Genomic DNA, 22877 nt, shown 5'->3' with positions numbered 1-22877 from the left:
CAGTGAACGAGCACTGAGAAAAGCAGCAGAGAGGAAGCAAAAAAATTAAGATGCTAGTATCCATCAGTGCCCATTTTAGCAGGGGGGAAACGTGTCTGGGGGAAGTAAGTTGTATACTGATGAACAAACCACGGCACTCAGTCTTGGATCACCTTCAGGTTTCCACACTCGCAAACTACCCCTGGGATACAACACGTCCCTGCTAGGGCCCTTCTCATTTCAGATGCCTGACAAAGCACAGAGCAATGCACCCTCCTCAAAGAATGAAATCCTAGATTCCTGGCTTAGTTAAAAGGCCTGCAGACGACTAGCTCCTGGAAGCATTACTAAATATGTTGATGTTTCACTCCTGAGCTTGCTCTCATTACTGGCTGTGTTTCTGGTGTCTGTACTGCCAGAAGAGTAGGGCACTGCGAAGGCTTGCTGCTGTGCAGAGCTGCTGCAATGCCTCACCCTGGTTGGCAGAGTGATGAAGGCTTCCCAGCTTGTTTCTCCCAGCAGCCTTCCCCTGTTGATGAGATGTGCTGTGGTGCACTGAAAGAGCATAGCTCCTTGCAAATGTGCAGATAGAAAATGATATGTCATCTATACACAGCCTTCAGCTTTCAAACCACTAACGCTGACTCCACAGGTGGGAGAGGCAATTTAGCTTCTATGTATACAGAGCAGAAAGAATATGAGATATCATCTATTTTGCAGAGGATTAAGGCTACCAAGCGTCTACCTTAAGACACCAGCCTGCCTCACAAATACAAACATGCAGTTAGACCTTCCAGGGACATTATCTCACATGATGGGATAGGCCAAGGGGTTAACCTAAGCCTCAGAGATAATGTTTTACAGTGGGTTTTGTTACGGTACAGTCATCTCTCAAATACACCTTTGTTGTTACTCTTTAAAAAAAAATCTTTTGGGAGTTTCCTCCAATAAATAAACAATCAAAAATCTTTGAGACTTGAGGGCTCCTGGAAGTTTATTTTCCATGTGGCAGAAAGGGCTCCTTGAGGCCTCAGCCCAGAGATGGCAGAGCCTGCACTGCTGCTGCCCATAGCTCTCCGCCTGGGGATGGCCCCTCTCGACTACAGCCTCCTTCCCTGCCCAAATAATTTCCACGTGACGTCACAAGCTGCTGCTCTTGGGAAAAAAAAATAGCTCAATATAATTAGCAGCTCGCTCCAAACTGGCTCTACACAAATAAGAAAGCCTGTGAGCGCTGCACTCCCCAGCAGGGAGGTCCAGCCGCAGCCTCTCCTCAAGGCTTAGCTCACCTCTGCCCTTGCAGAGCCGCTATTCTTCCACCGCTCTTTATTAACATTTTCCTTACAACGGCTGCAGCAGCCGAGCTGCTCTGCACGGGTTTTCTGCTGGGTATGTGGGGGGGTGTGGGGGGAGAAAGGAGGCGTTAATTATACAGCAAGATGGAGCGGGGCCAGACAGCTCCTCCAGCGAACGGCCTCCTCTGCGCGGGCTCCTTCCTGCTGCTTCTGCAGCTCCCAGGATCACCTGTTGGCCCTGGCGCCCGCCCAAGCTGGGGCCTAGCGGAAATGACAGAATCAGCGAGAAATGAGAGCCAGCTCCTATTCCTGCTACTCAAATGAGGGAAATACAAAAACAGATGATGGCAACGTGACCTGGCTGCTGCGGGCGGGAGCTGGGAGAGGGTGGGGGGATGGAAGGAGGAGGAATATGTGGAGAAAAAAAAAAAAGAAAAAACAACACAACGCAAAAAAAGCAGCTAAAAAAGCACTTTTCTTTTTTTTTCTTCTTTTTTTTCCTGCTGGGTCTTTCTGCTTTCCCTTTCCACATTCAGCATAGCAAAAACATGAAGAGTAGTTCTGCCTCCACACAGGCACCTGTCCGTGTGGAGAACCACCTACTCTGCTGCTGCTCCTGCTGGGGAGGCCGCATCCTTTCACATCTTAAAGGAGAGATTTCAAATGGGCGTTCAGATAGGGAGCAGAAACAACCAGTCTCTCTGTCCTGTATATTGACACACAGATGGGTCACGGATCGCTGACAGCTTTGTGTCTGGGCTTTTCCTCTCCCATAAAAACAGTGCTCAGCAGTATCTTGCAATTCATAGTGTTTGCACGAGTTGTAACATCACACAACAGGAATAAGCACCACTTGCCTCCCATTCCATACTCCCAAACACAAAAACAGCTAAGAAACCAAAGAGAAGCTAACTCTTAAAAACAATTCCAAATTTTTGTCTCTTGACTGACAAAAATTGGTTACTGATTACACACTGAAAACTCAGATACAGCTAGCTTGATACAAGTCCTTGGAATCCACATTTACTCCAAGCAGAAACCATCCTGACGCCCGAAATTTCGAGTGAAATTTCTCCAGACCTATAAGTTCAGACACATTTTGACATAAGAAATGCATACTCTATCAAACAGCGTAATAGGCTTTCAACAGGCTTCTAAGAGATTAATTTTTCTCCCAACAGTAATACTTAGCAACAGGAAAATCTTTATTCTTTAAATGAAACTCTTCCTCTCCAAAAGCGAAGGAATGGGTTCTTAGAGTTCACTGCTTCCTAAGGAAACCTTTCATGAATAACAGATAGTGCAGGTTCCAGCCCCCCAACAAGCACCAACCCTTCAAACACACCCAGCACCGAGCTGTTTCTGCAACTTTGGCCCTTAAACTGCAGCACTTTTTCCCCCTCCAGTTTCACCAACTCCCTCTATTTCTGTTCTTTCTAGCAACTAGGTAGGTAAGCAGAATTTAAGTAGTGAGAGCAAGCCGGAGCTAATTTGCACATTATGAATTATTCAGGCACTCCTGATTCCTGCACCTGCACAGAGGCAGGAAGCTCCAAGGAACAGTCATTACTCTTCTCTTGGGTTTGAACAAGCTCAGTTACTGCTCAGGCACTTTGTTCTGTAACTAAGGATTTCAGGTCCCATAGTAAGCAGTGGAAGTGAAGAAGAAAATAAATCTCACACTGTCAAATCCCCCCTCCGCTGCCCTGAACCCTGGATAATCACTCAACCCCTTCTAGGACAAATGGCAGTTTGTATCAGAGTGCTGAATTCATCTCACATACGCTAATCCAGACCAGAGCATCAGCAGAGAAAAAACAATGTGTGCATGAACTGGCCCTGCCAGATATTTATTCAGCTGTACTAGTCTACATGTTTGAACTTTTCTCCAGCTCAGGGCATCAAGTATTTCATGTGGTAACTTGATTGTTAAGGCATCCTTCTCCACAGATAATACAGCAGAAATGCATTTCCTCCTTGGCCTTCTGGCTAGCATCATGGAAACTAACAGTTTAATACTGCTGGAAGAGTCAATACTGTGCTTTCAGCAGGGTGGATTTAATGACCACAGAGGTCTTTTCCATCTTCATCTACCATTATTTTTGTAAACAAAATGTCACACCTAACTGCAAATCCAGATATGAGCCATGAATCTAGACAGCCATAAACCACACTTGCAGAGAGCAGATGAAAACCAATTAGCACCATGAATATTTCAAGATAACTATGAGATGGTTTTTGAGTTAATATGCTAAGGCAAAGAGATCTAGAGGTATTACACACGTTCAAAGTAGCAAATCTTGTTCTCATCCTTACTGTATCTCATGTCCATAGTTGCAGTGAATATCTTTGGGTCTTGTCCTTTATTAACATGCCATCACCAACAAGTCCTCAAGTTAAAAGAATGTCTCATTAATCACAGCTAAACATCATGATTGGATTGACTCGATAAAAGAGATATGCAGCAACTGATGAAACCATTTTAATCCCCTGTTCAAAAATAACAAGTCAAACACAAGCACTCAGAAAGGTACAGTCAATCCTTATCACACCTTCGTTCCTCTCTTTATGCCCAAAGAAGTTAATTCAGCTTCCTTTCAATGCTGAATGCACGAAAGGTCCTGTGCTGCTCCTATCTCATTCCTATCCAATAAAAGGTTCTCCGGTTCTTTTTTAAGGTATTTTAATCAGCCATGTAAACACATTTTATTCTTTGATGCTCTTTCATTCAGCATCATTAATCCCCAGCATTAAATCAATAGACTTACAACATTTAATCACGTCAAAATGCAACATACAAATCCACAAATGGCTTTAGCTCATCACGCAGTGAATTGCTTGCAAGTTGGAAGCCGTGCCTTCTTTTTGCCTTGGGATTCAGCAAACCCTATTCAAGCCTTTCATAGAAGTAAACAGATTCTCTTTCCAAGCATCTGCCATTAGGCAAAAAAAAAAACAAAAAAAAGCAACAAAAAAAAACCGCTGATAAACAAAACATGGAATTTGTTTTTGCTCTGTCATCTTTTTTATCCCTTGTGGTCACTTTGGCCTGAAGAGAAATACTTCTACTTGTTTTACAACATTTTGCAGCAACCTCTTGGCAGCATCAATGTTTTAAAAAGTTTTTTTTAAGAATTGTTGGATTGCAGACTGTACTGGAAGTGCAAGGCAGGGAAAACCATCTTTGCAGCTGTTTATTTTCCTTTTTTTAACGATTAGCATACATTGTTTTTCCACTTGACAGGAATGCATACAGGGTTATTATCCCGTATCATTGGGGTTTTTTATGTTATTGTTGTTGTTGGGTGGGCTTTTTTTAATATATATTATTTCCAAAGTGATTTAGATACGCCAAGTGACAAGAATCTCTTTAATAGGGCAGAAATTGTGGCTGAGAAAATTCTGGACAGCCAGTTCCATTCTTTGATAGACAAAGGACAGAAACAGGTAAAGAAGGATAAAGGAGTCCTCCAGATAAAGGAACAACACCTTTCATTCTACTACGTTAAGAAGCACTGAGACTGCTCGTTTGAAAGAAGAAAATACAGTTTTAAAAGTGAAATATGTGGCGAAGGTGTCCCAAAACCCTTCCTAGATCCATGATTGCATTCCTACCCGCTGTCCCCGAAACAGTTGTACCCAGAATGACCCTGAACTTGCGGAGTCCTTCTCTGTTGCAGTGGGACTTCTTTGGGTGCTTGTCCAAAGTATAAAACGTGTTCACATATACTTATTCTGGGAGGTGCCTTTTCCATCTACAGGCAAAGGCAACATCCTGAACTTCGCTCGTGTCTTGTGAAGAACCCCCATTCAGCTCCAAGTAGGAAATGGTGGAAGCTCCGTTTCGCTATCCAGGGCTGTTTCTGTTCTAACGTAGCTTCGGGGAACTATGCCTATAGCTGCAGGCCTGCCTACATTCAGGCTCTGCTTACCCACTTTCCATCTCATCTGGTGCTCCTGTCTATACAGTGCTCTATATTCAGCAAGAAAGGAGATAAGACCTGTGCCTAAGATCCTAATGATTAAAATGTATCTCTGATGCTTGTGCTGAGAATCGTAGAATCATGTAACGGCCTGGGTTGAAAACGACCATAATGATCATCGAGTTTCAGCCCCCCTGCTATGTGCAGGGTCACCAACCACTAGACCAGGCTGCCCAGAGCCTCATCCAGCCTGGCCTTGAATGCCTCCAGGGATGGGGCATCCACAGCCTCCTTGGGCAACCTGTTCCAATGTGTCACCACCCTCTGAGTGAAAAACTTCCTCCTAGAATCTAATATTCAGGCCTCACTTGACAAGCTGTTAAGGAAGTTCTGCAAAAGGTGGACATACTGCTGTTGCTGCTACCTGCTTGTTTCTCAAAAGAATAATCTCTGCTCTGTTATCATCCAGAAAAAGGATCTTCTTTAGGATGCTCTTAGTTCCTGCCAGTCCCCCATGCAGTCCCTAACAACTTACCCAATGTAAAAGGGCTGTACTCCTGTGGAAGCATTTAAGTTCCATAGACAGACACGAAAGAGAAGTATACAGCTAAATCAGATGGAGAGGATCTGCCCTTTCTTTGGTCACTCCTGAGGTGTGAGTCTGCAATGACTATAATGAGGAATTCTGGTGCTTTTCTTCTGAGGTCAGATCACTCTCCAGAAATTATAAACAATGAAGAGAAAGTCTGTATCTAAGCTAGGCACAAGTGCTTTTTGCTATAGGGTTAACAAGTTCTATTAGTGTGAAACAGAGGTACCGCTGCCTCCAGTGTGGCTCAACATGTTCTCAGTACAGCTGAGAGAAGGAATGAAAATTTCATATCAAGTCTGACTAATCCATACTTTACTGCTCGTATCTGGAATCTCAGTGACCTCCTGATTTTGAAGTTTTTCCCGCTGAAAGCAATATTTATGCACTGGGCTGCATGGAGGAAAAGATATAGGGATATATTAGGAAATTACTTCAAATGCTTTGGCTATCCTAGATGCATTAATTTTTCATTACCTCATTAAAAAACAAACAAACAAAAAATTAACGACAACAAAAGCAACTAGGGTAAAACTGAAGTATGTAATGAGGACATTCCAAATCAGGCAAGGAGAAGAGTAAGCATTTTCTTCTCTCAGTTATATTCTATTTATTATCAGTATTATTCTTTATTCTTCTTCCTTAAAAATGATCCAGATTGTCTCCCAAATATGCTGTTTTTTCTGTTCAACAGAGGTAAGATTCACTCATGGCTGAAAACAACCAAAGTTTAGACACAAACATTTATTTTTTTAAATCATGTGCTCTGCAGTTAATATTTGGTCTGGGAGATGAATTGCAAATACTGAACTGGATCTTAAATTCCCACTGACTTAATGGGAATCCCAGCAAGTGAAACAGCATACTTTGCCATGCTTATTTTCTTTTTAAACTGGTGACAAATGAGATCTACTTTGAATTAGTCTCACAAATGGCAGGAATAAAACACAACACCACAAACGTTTGTCTTTTAATAGGGGAGACTCAAAGCAAACTAAGGTGAAACTAAGGCAGGGGGATTCAGATCAGGAAAGTCATCCAAGTCTATAGCAGCTTGACCCTAACACAGCCCCAGAGGCAGTGCTGCAGCTGCCAGCTAGATAGCTAGCCAAGAAGCTAGCTGAGGTGCAAGCCAAGAAGCCAGCAACAAATCCATGTGCCAGTGCAAGAAAGCTATATTCTAGAATTTGGCATCTGAGTCTTCCAGCTGCCAAACATCTCCCATCTGGCCAAATCTGGGAAATGAGGTGCTAAAAAGTATAACGGGGTGAATTGCAAGGACCAAAATCAGAACTGTCTGCAAGACGCCAAGGGTGAAGAGGCACACTGTGTATGCCGGTATCTGACATTCACATATAAAATCACTTTGTGAACGGTGAAATGGTGGATCAAGCAACTTCTGGATCAGGAGAGGAAGTATGGACAAAATGCTCAGCATATTACAGGGAAAGAGCAGTTGGTGTCTCTGAACTGGAACAACAGCCTCAGCCTGCAGCCATCCATGGAGGTCAGCAGATGCTGAACGTGGGAGGGATCAGCTCTGAGTAAAACAGATTTGGTGAGCGCAATAAAGAGTGGAAATCAACCTACAAAAATGTTCTTTCAGGATTTGATGATGCACTCTACTCTCCTGTTACCATGAAGAAAATAAAATATTTGCGAATATTTGAGTACTTTCATAACTAAAATACCATCATTGTGTCATTTTGTGGAAAAAATAGCTTTTTTGGAATTTGGTAGAAAAATGTAATTGAATAGGAAGAAATGAGAAAAGAACAGAGCAAGGGACACATAAAATTTCACTCAAATGAAACGCATATCCTCAGTTAGTTGTCTTTAGTTGTAACGGAGCTCGTTTCTGACAAGTAATTACTACTCCTAAAAGGTAATAGCTCCATACTGCAAGAAGCAAGACCAGCTGTGAGAAATACTCCCAGAAATGCAAGAAATTTTAAGTGAGCCATAGGATTTCATAATTTCAAGTGATACACTGACTTAAATATTCAACTCATTGGCCTCACTTCTCCCATATCACTCTGCAGATAGTTCACATGACGTAAACGACGTTTGACAGATGTGACCTTCTTGAACAATTTGCTCCATTGTTTAAAAAAGACAGAGAAGTCCCTGTATCTATCTCTCTTCCAAGTTTATGGCTTTATTAACAGTTACCTGTCTCACCAAAATATTGCAGTTCAGACTCATCTCGTACTAGTCAAGCCAACAAATTTGCAGTGGCAGAGATGGTTTAGGAGAGGTTTCACGCCATCTCCATCTACTTACAACTAAGCATGCTGTTTGGGGGTCTTATTAGTAGGATCTCATGTTCTCTGTTATGGTATATGTAAATTCATAACCACCTGTTTGAGCAAATTATTGACAACATAACAGACTTGGACAAAAAAAAAAAAAAGGTAAAACTTCCTGTAAAATAGGAACTAACAGAAAAGCTTAAAACTCTGTACTGGCCTTAACAAAGAAGTTGCTGCTGCTACTTTGGAAATGTTTTAAGTAATAAGATCTTGCAATTTTTTAATAATAAATACACTAGTTGTAATGCAATTAACTGCAAATTGGTGATATGAGTAGATTTGAGGAACGATTTCTGTATTTGACTACTCATTAGCAATTTGAAAGCGTAATTGCTCTTAAACATGCCATCTTCCTAATTTTCTTATGAAGATTAGATCTACTTGTAAATGTGAAAAATTACTTTTCTGCTGCAACTTATTTGCCTACAGTGAATGAATGAAGTTGTTTCTCCTTTGGTTGTCCACGAATAGATGGTCCATGGATTTATATTAAGGGTAAATAAAGCAGTGAGTTGATGGTTTACATTTGTCACACGGTAAATGCAACTCTAAAGAAATCTTTTCAGAGGCCCATAAAACAAAGGAAGGGAGGAGGACAAGCAAACAAGCAAGCACTCTAAAAGTGGACATTTCATCGCACACCATTTTAAAACCCAATAAAGCCAGAGCAATGAAACCAACAAAAACAGTAACCCCGTCAGCATTCGTACTCTTGTTCTGCCATATATGCCAGATTTGTGCAGGTGAGGTGAACATGAGGCACCCTGTGGTGTTAAGAAGTTTTACAGACTTGCTGGAACCTCCCACTAGATTTGGCTGTAAACTCGGCACTCTACACCAGGCTATCTACTGGACATAGCACATAGTAAAGTTTTAGAACTTTGGCACCCTCACAAAAAAAACCCCAAAAACAAAAACCAAAAACAACAAACAAGGGGTTGTTTGCAAATACCTCCTCCTGCATTTTACAGCTTTGCTTGTCTACTATTTCATGGTAACTGACAATGATCCATCAATCATCCATTAGAATGTAAGTTATCTAGATCCACACTGACAATCTATAAAGCAAGGTATTACTAATTTCAGTAAGCTATTTTGGACATTTTCAACTGCATTATCAAACGTCAGGCAGGATTCTTTTTTGCTATTCCTGTTTTTTTGTTTACTAGGATTAGGGGAAAAGAAATTGCAGTTTCCCACAATGCACAGCATCATCCTCCCAGCCCCAAAGAATAAAAACCAAAACCAAAGATCAACTTTGGACCTTGCCCAGCCCCACATATTCCCCAGCCACAACATAAAGAGGGAAATAAAGTTGAAAAGTACTGCTACTAGACTTTTGTCAATACATCAGAACATTATATAATACACAATAAAATGCTTCATACCTGGAGTTGAAAAAACGAAAAGGGTTAGCAGCTGACCTGGCACAGCCCCACATGCTCTCTCTGGAAATTGAACACAGACAATTAGGAATTTTAAGTTACCCCAAACAATTGCAGGGGTCTTAGACAAACTTGGGGAACACTTACTGCAAAGTAAGCCAAGAGCCTCACCACAGAAGGGACTCAGGATTTTCCCACTTAAAACTCCTCCTTAAACTAAAATTGCTCTGTAGAGGTCCCAGCTCATACCTACGCAAGTCATTAAGATCTCTGTCATTAATTTGCATGGGAGCAGAGTCAAGGCTTAAAGGCCCAGGTGTCACTTGGTCATCATTCCAGACCACGGTGAAACTCATTTTTTCATTAAAAAATAATCAGTGACCAAGAAGAAAACGCTAATGAAAATTGAGAGCAGGCAGATATTGTCCGAAGAGGGAACAGAGGCACAAGAAGAGGAACAACAAACGTTCTCTCCCAAAAATCTGCTGCTTCATTATTCCCAAGGTATCTTAGAAAAGAACTAGCCATAAACACTTTTTATTTAAAACTGAGACTCCAAGGAAAAAAGATAATGTGCTAGAACACTATCTGGAATGCTGAACAATACAAATATACTACACAATAGCTGTATAAGCCCTTACGCTGTGATTTGGACATGAGCAGTCCTTTTTTTCCAACAAATCCTGATCTATTGTATGTGCTCAAACAAGAAGCATCAGACAGCTGGCTTTCTGAAATAGTTCCATAATATTAGGAAAAAAAAAGAGACCTGCATAAAGCCAAGTCCATGAATAACCCCCTTCAGTCCTTCCCTCTGTAGCTGAGATCTCAAATATACCATGAGGCCAACACCCAAGAAGCCAACAAAAATATCAGAATAATAACCTGAACTATAAAAAATGTTCTAGCACACTAGCAGTTGAATGCACATGCACTGCAAATATTTTGGATCCTTTACAGCAATCACTTAAAATGGCCAGGTTGGCACAGTAGTTGTTGAAAATGAAAAGGAAACTTTCAAAGTGAACTCTCTTGATTTATCCAACTACCCTTTCCTGTGGCCTAACTTGGCATCTCAGTGTTTAGAAAGAATCTATTTTTTCCCCAAGATTTTGCACTGTCTCTTTCAAACCTCTCATGCTTCCATGTTTTGAAGTGTACAGTAAATATTTCTTAACTGTTTCATTTTGCCATTTCTTAAATGATTCATTTCTGATAATGACAGAAATCTGCTACTGAAATAACAAATTGATACAAAGAATCTTCAAAGTAAAATCAGCTCCATCACAGCATGACATTTTTTTCCACTCTTTTTCCACCCTGTATGTAGAGTTTCTGCATTCTTCAGAAGCGTATCTGAGGTACGTGTCCCATCAAATCACCAGGTACAGATATTACTTTACAACTGCACCAGTACACAATCAAAGTCACCAGACAATATCTCTCCCACTCCATTAGCCCTCAACTGAAATGAATGTGTACTGGAGAAATGGTAACTGGAAGCTATGACATTGACCATTCTCTCCCATGTCAATCTATAATAATCTTTCAGTTTTCTTCAGGTCTTAGTGGAAGAATACTTATTCCCACAGCTAATACAGACTGCAATACGTTACCCAGAAGTCATGACTAAATTCTGTGCAATTCTTTTCATAATGCTCCATTTTACACACACAAGCAACACGGTAAACAAAATTACCACTGATGAGGATGAGGAGTATTTGCATGTTGAATTTCTGGCAATGGGAAATTCTGGTAAGAACAACCAGAAAAATCCATCTTCCCAGCAACGCAAAAGACACCAAACACTTGTGTTCCTCTTTGCTTGGCCTGAAAGCCAAGTGGCTGTGGGTCACAAATGAGCACAACTCAGTCTGAGGTGGTGAATGAGTTTCCTGCCCCAGCTGTTTACCCTATTCTCACTCTACCAATATCTGAGTTGGACAGAGATTATAAGCCACTTCTTCAGAGTAAACTGTATGTTAAAATACCAGTCAGAAAGCTGGGGAGGAGTTTGGTAGGGCAAAGACTGGCATTAAAATGCTTCCCTATGCAGGGAAACATCCTGTGCGGGCAGCTGAGCGCTCAGCTCCCACTGCTCAGACCTTGAAGAAGTGCTCAACTCTTCATTCTGGGGATTGAAGCTTTGCTTTGCTTTGGAAATGGCTAAAACAGACTCAACAACATGGAATCAGCATAAGACAGGATCTGAAATAGTCACTTTCCAATCCAAAATACCAGTGTAGGAGGAAAAAGAAGAGGAAAAGGATGTTGTGAAGCCACTCCTAGGCATCTTTCATATCCTAGCTTTGAATTCGTTAATTGGCAAACTTAGGTATCTGGCTTCCTAAGTTAGTGTGCTAAATGCTACGTTTGTATGCCAGATGTGAGTGGCTAACCACCATTGGCCATCACAGTATTAAAATGAGTGGATCCCTTCTCGGAAGAAAGAGGATGGGTTTTAAAACAAGTAGAAATAGGTGAACAAAATACTTGGTCTTTCATCTTCCACCATGGGAAGATGGCAGTGTAGACCTTTCTTCTCCAAACTGTGCCTTAATGAACAGCTACAGGTTAAAAGCTCCACAGAGAGTAGAGATGACCATGGCCACATACCTAGCAGAGAACCAGAGTATTTAATACTTCATTAATGACGTTAAGAGAGTGCTGTTGCATTTGTGTAGATGCTCTAAAACACTCCTGGAGTCAAACATCTATTTTATAACCTTACAACGCCTTCACCAAGCCCCCTATAGCAGACAAAGCACATCTCATTTCAAATGCCTGTGTTGTTATGTTTCATCCTAGCTCTGAGTACATGCAGTGTTTCATGCACACTGCAAGCATGCAGGACCAGCAGTACCTCTATGCCATGCAGTATATTAACAGGCATGTTCCAATTACAGAACTGTACTTGGTAGCGTTCCCTACTTGGTAAGGAAAGCTATGAAGATTCAAATACATTTTCAAGCAAGAGGAAAAACATTTAGTTTGAGTATACCTTAACAGTGGCTAAGAAACTCAGAAAGGATGTGATGATACCAGGTCAAGTCAGGAAGTGGAAGTGCTGAGTGAAAAGGAAATCAAGCCCTTCAGTTGAGTAAATCATCATTAACAAACAAATTACTAAGAAACGTTATCCTGTTCCTCTGCTTTTCACAGAATCACAGAATGGCCTGGGCTGGGAGGGACCTCAAGGATCATGAAGCTCCAACCCCCCTGCCAGGCAGGGCCACCAACCTCCCCATTTACTAGACCAGGTTGCCCAGGGCCCCATCCAACCTGGCCTTGAACACCTCCAGGGATGGGGCATCTACAACCTCTCTGGGCAGCCTGTTCCTGCACCTCACCACTCTCCTGGTAAAGAACTTCCCCCTGACATCCAACCTAAATCTTCCCTCTTTCAACTTAAAACCGTTCCCCCCTCTCCTGTTGTTATCTACCCTTTCAAAGAGTTTACTCCCCTCTTGTTTATAGGCTCCCTTCAGGTACTGAAAGGCTGCAATGAGGTCACCCTGCAACCTTCTCTTCTCCAGGCTTTTTGATTGTGGTCTGTGTATATTCAGTCATTATTTTAGTTCCTCCTGCGAACTTATTGCATGAATCTATCTACCTGACAGCATTCTGGTTTATGTTGCAGTATCCCAATCCTATGCTAACTATTCAGTCTTTGACGCAAATACTTGAGAAATATATTTTGAAAAGATTGAAACTCCTACTAACTTTTAACAAGTGAATAAATACAAGTACTTCTTTTTGTGTATGCCAGCAGGTCCTATTCCTATCTAGTTTATTTCATTTTTAGGCTCTGTTTGCAACATGAGCCTAAACATGAGGTCTCCACATGCAGCAGATTCTGTAGACAAGCCTCAGGATGAGCATTTTTCAGGGTAGTCTCTGGCCTCAGTGCCTGCCAGCCCACTCCACTCTGCTTGAGTTTAGATACAGACTAAGCAAGAGTGGTTTTGCCACTTCATTCTTGATGCATCTTTTGTTTGCCATGGTTGTAACAAAGAAGGTGCCCACCTCAACTCTGACATTCGTGACTACTGCTACTTCTGACACACCTCAGGATCAGATGTCATCTCAGCCGTGGGTTTCCTTCACCTCTTATTTCAGCCTTCAGTTCCTTTCATTTTGGCTAGAGTAATTTCATATGCTTAGTGGCGTGAAGCTTCAATTAGCCCTGCCTCGAAATGCCCAAAATAATAATGGTCATGTCCTCAGCCACATGCACATGACGAATGACAATTCTTAGGCACAAGGAACCAGCACAAAAATTTCTTCCATATCCATTATCCAGGAATCTCCTTTTACTCCTCCTTACCTGAAGCCTAAAAAGAATCTACTGTGAGAAATGAGGTGGTAGTGGTGTCAATCTTAGAGAAACAGGACTAATAAAGACGAAAACCTGGGACAACCATTCCCAATTGTGAAGAAGGAAAACAGCAGAAAGAAAATGCATTGCTCTTCTTTAAGATTCCTGTACTTACACACTCAATCATGCCTGGCTAAACAGAGTTCCCTCCTTAAGAGAGCCCGCTGCTGCAAGCAGTTCATATACCTGGGATCCACACGTCTTTCATGCTTTTGCATGCATTGATCTCAGCACTCAGGAAACATTTTTCCATACATCAGCCCAGCTATTACGAATTAATTGCGCTGCATGTTTGTCTGTCACAAAATCACAGGAACAGGAGCACGGAATAGGAAAGATAAAAACTTATCTGATCCAGATAATGAAAAAGAAGTGATTGTGGCTCAGATGACAGCAGAGGACAATGCTCTTTCTTTTTCTTATCAGTATGTCAAGGTAGCAGTTCACTGAAGTAGTTTTATTGAGGCTTTTTCTGGCAGAATTGTGCTGTCTAATCCACACTGATGAATATTTGCTGCAGCTCTGAACTTCTCAACACGCACAGCTCTGCCTCCAATTTCGGTGTTGATTTAGAAAGAAAACACAGAGAAAGCTGAATAATGAATCACTGGGGAAACTCCTGTCAAATAGGTGCATAAACTGCTAACTGCGTAGCAGTAATACATACTGTTATTTATAATTCATATTCAGTGTCATGCTCTTGAAGCAATTACGCAATGCCTGCCTCTATCAATACAGTGCATTTCACATCTCTAACCACTAATGACTTGAACTTCACTCTGGAGCAAAACAGTGCAGTGGATTCAGCATGAGACTAGAAGGCAGATGCTCCTGATCTCAGCTCACCCTCTGCTTTGCTGTGTGGCCTTGAGCAAGTCACTAACCTGAGGATAAATTATAATATTTGAACACACAGGGGACCCGTACAATTTAATTAGTTGATGTTTGCAAAGCTCTCCGAAGATAAAAAACACTGTATGAATTATAATTGTACTACATTGTTTTGAGGCATTTTATTACAAGGCATACTTGTGTAAACATGCTTAGCAATGTAAAATCCCAACAATGGGAAAGTTTGGAAGCTACCTTGAAATGACTGGAAGTTCTTGAACAAAAATTAATAATAGAATCTTAGAATGACCTGGGTTGAAAAGGACCACAATGATCATCTGGTTTCAACTCCTCTGCTATGTGCAGGGTCACCAACCACTGGACCAGGCTGCCCAGAGCCACATCCAGCCTGGCCTTGAATGCCTCCAGGGATGGGGCATCCACAGCCTCCTTGGGCAACCTGTTCCAGTGCGTCACCACCCAAATTATCAAATTAACAAATTAATTAATTAACAAATTGAATCTATTTTTTAGAAGGCAATCATATGAAACAATAAAATATAGATACTGAACTAAAGCTAGAAAACAAGATCCTTGGAAGTTTGTTCGTGATGAATAATGATAAAGACTTACAGAAAGTTATCTACGAACCCACACGTTACAAATAAGTGTTCTGCTGCGCCGGTCTGGTCCCCAAACACCCTAAGCATCGCTTTCTTTCTTTTTAGTAATCCAGACCTCTGTTATGGTTTCAAGATTAATCATTAGGTGCAATGCAGTTAATCATAAAACTCCTTTGAGCTTTAACAGAGCCCGGATTCCTTGGTTCTTCTGGCTTTTTATGCACTTAATTTAAATCTTCCTCTTAAAAAGAAAATATGAGTCCTAGTAATGATATGGTATAATATCTAGTGAAGCTCAATGCCTAGCACTTCAAAGTGATTCAAAAGGGAGGACAGATTTCCTAATGGCAATGTTTCCTTGTTCTAGATTCATCTATGCAACACTCACTTGTAACTCACTGTTAGAGGGTTGGCAGGAAGAAACCAATATTGTGTAGATCAAGCTAAGAGCATTTTTATTTTTAAACTAGCTTTCTTCTGGAAATAATTTGACAATATTCCCATCTCCTAATACACTATCATTTAAGGAATACCATCTCTTCAAAGCAGGCAGCTGTGGTAATTTCCTTGTAGAAGCTGCTTTTGATTTACAGTTGCTGTCCACCTGGCACTTGTTCCTAATGATCGCTGGCTGATGGGAAATCTGTTTTCTTGGCAAAAGGCTGTGAGACATGCACAAGTAGATTTCCACACCAAGAATCCCAGTGCTTCTGTGCATGCCTGGAATAGTATCCTTTGGTTTTATTGCCCAACCCATCAGGTTATTAAACTTTTTTAGAAATAACCTTTTTAGATTAGTATAGACCTAGGGATAACTTTGTAAAGTGCAGAATACATACAATGCAGAAGAAATCAGCACTTCTTTAGTGTGTCATAAAAACTGCATGTAAGAAGAGATCACATTCTGTAGTAGTGGCATAGGCCCAAAGTTTAGATGCGCTGGTTCAGTTTCTTCATGAGTCACAGACTTCTGTCACGGCCTTAGAAAGTCCCATGGAGCAGAATTCCTCACATAACTGCAGCAGACTTAAGGTTAATTGTTCTCCCTAAGCCATTTGCCCAGGCTCCCTCATAACCATTGGCGAAGTCAGGCACTTCCAGAAGGCAGATGATCACAACTGATGAGTGGACCTACAAGTATGCACATCTCCACTCTGAGAAAATCCAAAACACTCAAGCATAACTTTTAGGTAGCTTAACTCAGGAGAGATGAATCTTCAGTACAAACTGCACAGTCCAGAACTGCTCAGAGGTTCTCCAAGTCAGCTGAGACACGCATTCCTAAGCCAGCCCTTGCCCAACCCAGCGCCATTTTATCTAAGCACGATCCCTTTCTTTTCTGCCACAGTATACACGTGTAAGACTGTTGACAAAAAGTAAAAGTAGAGCAGAAAGCATCCTTGAACTAACTACAAATTGAGGGCATCAACCATAATACAGATGATTGGGGTCTACATTACCAGTGCATCTGACTTATGTCTATATCTGTGCAGTCAGTTCAATACAGTGACTCAAGCTCTGAGGGGAAGCCCTATGGCAAAACAACCTGCAAGGAGATGGGGGATCCACGGGCAGTTCTGTTTTCTCAGTTTAGGGTACCTGGCACTTCTGTGCAATCTTCTGCTCTAAGGGTCTTACTGAGATGGAAAAAACTTATTGCAGTGGCCAAATGAATCCCAGACTTGGGAAATCTTCATGAGAAAAGTCAAACCGAAGCTGACATATTCCCACTGTTTTACTTTATACAAACTAGCACTCTCTAGTGAAAAAGCAAAAAAAAAAAAAAAAAAAAAAGCAAAAAAAAAAAAGCAAAAAAAAAAAAAAAAGCTTTATTGAGAAGTTCTGGAGCAGCAGCACTACCCAGTTCTCCATGTGTAAAATCACCTCCCAGCTATGTGCCAGTTTTAATTTGAGCATTTGTTCACAGGGGGCAGATGTACCAGAGGAGAGAGAGAGAAGCAAAGTTCACACATGTACTGCCAAAACACCCTTACTTAGGTTTCTTGGGAGACTCAGGATAAAGTATCTTGTTTGTAACTGGAGGAAAAAACTGAGGTGAAAGTTCCCTATGACGAATAGCGCAACAGTAGTAATGACTGCAGCTGAAGCAGGAAAACAGACATTATCGGTGTAGAAAATGAATGGATGATGGGAACAACACTTATAAAACCTGTGAGAGATAAAAATCAACCACGGGACTGTGGAAATAAGAGATGTAAGGAGAAACAAATCAGATGTGAGAACTACTTATCATCTGAAGAGTGCACTGGTACCGTGGCTCTGCTATCTACCTGCTGGGGGCTTTGCTTTTCTCTACTGCAGTATCCAAAACTATCTTCCAACAGAATTTAAAAACAAAGATGATCACATTAGCATTAACGTATCAATCTCATAACACAGGCAAAGAGAAGGGGCAGCAGGGTCAAAGCCCCTCGTCTCATTTTCAAGCAAGCACTTAGCAGCATCCAGCGCAGCACAAAAAGAGTTCACGTAAAAGGTCACCATGGTCACATCCAGATGACAAATCACATTTCTATGAAGTAACTGCAGCTGTAACTACCAGCATTCAAGACTTCCTTTCAGAATTTTCTGTCTCTCAGTCACTCCAGAGAAACAAGAAGCTACCTTAAGCAGCATCAGTTTACATGCACAGGACATCTTCTCCTTGGATATTATCAAAAGAAAAAAAAAATGGTTTCATCCACCTACATCTCATAGTGAGGAAAAAAGTCAATAGAGACAGAGAGGAATTTCTAGATTTTTTTTTTTTTCAAAAACCAATACACTTACCATAAGTTCACATTACAACTTGCCCTCTGCCCTCCCAGTTCTGCCCTCAGTCTCTGCATGTAGGGGAGATAACTTGGCATGTGTTTTTCGGGGGGAGAGAGCTGCATGCTTTAAGATCCTGGAGTTATGTGGTGCAAGCTTGCAGGACAAGAAGGAGATGAAAGCACTGTTCAAGGTTTGCACTGCTATGCACCATGGGGTGGCTTCTGAGACCCACTGCATCGCAGCTACCCAGGGGTGGGAGGGCTGCCAGGCTGAGGGAACAGTCTCCAAGGGGCACCTTACAACACTTTACTGGTCTTCTAGGTCTTGGCTAATGCTTTCTCTTTCCTTGCCTTCATAAAGATTTCTGGAATGTGTCTGAGATTTGACCCTGAATATACGATGCTATTCTTGCTGTGTAATAAGCACTCAGTGGTGTCAGGCATATAGAAGAAATCTGCTCTTTGTTAGAGAGCTACATGTCTGAATGAGTTTGTAAAACATGCTAGAGAAAGGATGAAATGCTGCTTACAGTGCAAAGCTCACTGCAATCTACATATCAAGGCAATATTTATTACCAGACAGAGCAAATTATCTATGATTAATAAATTATTCTTAATCTAAGATATGGTAAGGCACAGGAACTGCCATAAAGCAGCACTCTCACATAAAGAAATTTCACCCAAGTGCTTTGCTTGAAATAATGACTTTGTTTATCTATAACTTTACATTATTGATTGGGTTTGCTGAGCTGAAGTAGGACTACAAAGTCATTCCAAGCCAACTAATGAGAAGTCTGCAAGCTCTGCCAATACAAAGCTAGCAGCAAGAAGGCAATTTCCCTGAGAAAAAATAGTCATACTTGGTTATTTTACAAATATGCAACCAAATTACATTTCTGTTTAAGTAAATAAGAACTAATGCCAAACATGTGGCTCTTAGCATCCAACTGTCAGAATTTTTCTGGTAAGACTTATTTCCTAGTAAGACTATAATGGACCTGAAACAAAGCAGAAACACAGGAGGATGCCTTCAGTTTTACATGAGATGAAAAGCAAAGCTGTCATACAGGCACTCCAAACTATCCCGTGACCTACCCACATAAGGGGAATTTCCAAGGCAACAAGCTTAAAAATGGCTATATTAATACAATTCCCCCTCAGACACCGACTAGTTTTCTCCAGCTCATGGTTAATCCTCAGTGTTACTCATCCAACTTAGGAGGTTTAGACCCAAGGAAGATGTTGGTACACGTAGCACCAACTCCCACTTGGTGGCACAATGACCCTCAAGTCCAGCCATGGGTTGACTTACCTTCACCTGGCACCGGAGACCTGCAGGGCCAATGTGCACACCCTAGACAGCTGTGTGCACGGCCTCCCTAAATTACACGGTTCTCTTTCTCCCTAAATTAGACAACTAGCATTGGTCAAAAGAGTTACCAGCTGGGCACATCTCCTGCTATCTGCTCCATATGCTGGGAGGCCAGATAATGAGCCTGGATGCAGATATCTGTGTTGCAGATGTCTAATTAGGCAATTGGAGGATAAGGGCCAACATGCAAATATATATTACATAGACGTGTATTTATAATCCTTATGAAGGATAATTTAAAAAATGTACGAAACCCAATCAGAAAAAGGTCAAATGCTGTCTGGCACCTGCCACTAGCACATACAAACTAGGCTTTGCATTTTGTTAAACAAAGACAACAGCAATCCAATGCTGAAGTACGGGATACTGATATCCCTTTGGAGGCAGCCATGCTACATTTGCCAGGCAGTATCCTCCATGAAGAGGATACTCTCACCAGTAAGTTATTTGTCGTCGTTAGACATAACTGTTCACAAGAAAGCACTTATATACTGCTTAAGAAAGATCACTTGCTGTAGGAGAGTCTTCTGGACTCCGAGGGCAACCTACCGTCTCAGCACTGAGCTCAGATCTACCTGAAACACTCATTCTTTGCATGCACCTACACTGCCCTCTCAGGAAACAGGAGGTGCCTGTCCACGTCTTCAGAGGAAATTTCAGTCTGCTAAGTTTAAACACTAAATTGAGCACAGAGGATCTCCCTTTGGAAGGCTTCAAAGGCACTTTCCTCTCTGCAACAATGGGACACAGAATGCAGGCTTTTAATTTCGGTGGATTGCTTTGCTAGACATCTAAAATTAAGGTACACACTAGATGACAAAATTACAGAATGGAGCCTGCCTGTGAAGCAATATATTATAGACCAAAGAAGAAATGAATTGAATGGAGTCAATATAATGTGCTAACATCTTTTTCTTCAGCTCAGCAGCTGTATGTACAGTGTCTGCGACTGAGAATGAAGTAAAAAATAAGACAAATTGCAGATCATAGTCAAATTAAATTTTCCTAATGGGGCTTTTGAAATAAACTAACAGATTACTGTTTAAATAAAACCTGGAACAAGGATGAGTTGATGTTATATTATTAAATTTCTTAATTTAATTCTTAAGCTCCAGAGCCAGCCAAGTAATATTCAACACATTTTCCTTCATAAATTGTGGAATGCATTATTCTAAGAAAGCTTTTCATGGTTTGACCGATTCTCTAAACGTTCCAGCAATATCAAGCACATAAAACAGCATCTTCCTGCCACTCATATATTAGAAGTATTCACTAGCTCTCCGTGCCTTCTTCTCTTTTCTTTAATTAGGCAAAACTATTTAAAGCAAAATCATGGTGGGTCGTATCATTTTTCTGGCTTACTATGTGTGCTATAAACTGAGAAAAAAAAAAACACTTGGCACTTCAGGGTTGGGTGTTGTAACTGGCAAATTCAAAATATGTGTGAGGCCTGTCAGTCAACGAGCAGCCGCACTTGTGAAGAACCGTTTCCTTCCTCGATCAGTGTCAGAACAGGAGCATGCTAATTACAGTGAGAGCCAGCACACTGCCTTGGCCATACCATACTCCCTCTCTTCTCAGTGGGAATACAGATTTGAGGATCACGATTACAGCTCTTGTCCCAAAGATGAGTTAGCAGGTGTCTGATCAAAGTCCTCTTGGGACAGGCGGAATGTTTCAGAGAGGCAGCATGACTGCATGCTCCTATAGGCTCCCAATACCCGCTAAGTCTACACTGGAGAATCATTACTGCCAGCCCTCTCCTGCACAACACCACATCTTCCTCCCTGCACCTTTGGGAGGAATGGTGAGTTACAGTGGGAGTGGGGTCATGTGAGAACACCTCAGGAAGAAAATTCACATCCCAACTGCCTAAACAGTGCAAAAAAAGCAGTTCCCTCTCAAACACAGCAGTTTTCTCCCAGCATATTGATTACTGGTTTGGGAACATCAGCATTTTTGGCTACTGATAGCCAGGAAAGAAAAGAGAACGCAAGTACTTTTAGATATTAATACATTTAAAATGCATTTGTTATTAATTATATAACAACAATGCCCGGTGGCCTTTATTATATCCCTTCCTATTTAATAATGTCCAGAATGCCCATAGTTTGAACCTCTTGGATGGAGTAATACGTTTTGTAGGGCTAGCACAGGCTTCAGTGCCTGGAGGCTCTAGTTCTATTTCCAGCTCTGCTTCAGACTTACAGGGTGACCTTTACACATAGCCTCATTTTCCTCACCTATAAAATGGGGATATTAATACTTATTTACCTCACAGTTGGTTCCCTTCCAGCTGCTACAGTGACTGAGCAAGCTTATGCGTCTGCAGAATCACTAATGCTTGTGATAAACTTTTTCTTTTTTTTTGAACACGCAATAAAGAAATTAAATCGAGAATATATTTTGTCCATCCAGAAAGCAAAAGTACAAAGAAAAATAGCAGTAGTGGAAAAACTGTTCAAAGCCCCTCACTAATTTCCTTTCAATTATTCTATTCTTCATGAGAAATGTGGGCGATTTCTATCTGACAGCAACTAGAAAAAACTTCCTGATGCTGCTTTCAATCAGTAAAAAAAGTGTTTTTTTTTTCCCCCAAAGGAAATTTAAACTGTTATCCCTTTGGAGTAAACATAAAGACACTACAAGCTTTGCAAGCAAATAATGGAGAATAATTTTAATCTGAAACTTTACCTAGTAATTAGGGAGGAAAGAAACGAAAAGACAATCAGAGAGAGCAGAGAGAGGTAGCTATCTCTTCCTAAAGGGAATGAAGCTAAGCAGCAAAGCTGCTAGCAGGTAGGCTGGCTCACAGCTGAGGGACACCTCTGTAGAGCTGCTGATGACCGGTGCCTCCATCAGCCAGGGCACACACCTTGGCGATACTTGTCTCACTCTGAGAAGGTGATACTTACTCTTGTACTGCTCTGGCTATGGAGAGCGCTGTAGATCCAGTTTCATTAACGCTATCTAAGGTCACATTTGGCAGGTCGTCATCATCACTGTCACTTTTAATTTGTCTGGGAGATAGGCCTCGGGGGTCCATTTGTGCTGGAAAGAGACATATAATGGATTAATATGAGCACGCTGAAATTAATCTTGTCCCAGAACAACATTAGGGTGTACAACACATCCATCCACTTAGGCTGCATGGCACATTTTGCTCGAAGCTTCACAAATCAGATGACAAATTTGCAAAATAATCCAGCAGTACTACAGATAAACACAAATGTTTCCGATGGCATGCAAATGTTTGAACGCACACAAGCTATAGGAATGCATTCTGTGGACCTGAGCCACTGAACACAGATGATTATACATACAGAGTGCTTGTCAAAAACTCAGTTCACCCTCAGTTCTTAGGTTGTCTTCAGAAAGTGAAGAGAACACAGCACATTTGATTTGTGCTTTGTACA

At 41.3% G+C, this 22877-nt stretch overlaps 1 protein-coding gene across 9 annotated transcripts in view; it reads right to left on the bottom strand.

Moving 5' to 3' along the window:
• KLF12 (Kruppel-like factor 12) overlaps window positions 1-22877 on the bottom strand; it is a 262674-nt gene that overhangs the window by 57888 nt on the left and 181909 nt on the right. For 6 of the 9 annotated variants that reach the window (XM_003640556.6, XM_046902092.1, XM_025146779.3 and 3 more), the window contains 2 exons: window positions 22377-22512; window positions 9487-9546 (listed from right to left, as the gene is read on the bottom strand). In XM_003640556.6, coding sequence (XP_003640604.1) covers window positions 9487-9546; window positions 22377-22512 — 196 coding nt within the window. The remainder of the gene's footprint in view (window positions 1-9486; window positions 9547-22376; window positions 22513-22877) is intronic. The other 3 variants (XM_040706699.2, XM_040706701.2, XM_040706704.2) reach the window with 1 other exon arrangement.

The sequence above is a fragment of the Gallus gallus genome, chromosome 1 (genome assembly GCF_016699485.2).
Source record: "Gallus gallus isolate bGalGal1 chromosome 1, bGalGal1.mat.broiler.GRCg7b, whole genome shotgun sequence".
Lineage (NCBI taxonomy): Eukaryota > Metazoa > Chordata > Aves > Galliformes > Phasianidae > Gallus > Gallus gallus.
The sequence above is the reverse complement of the archived record's forward strand: the minus strand, read 5'-3'. Positions and strand labels throughout refer to the sequence as shown.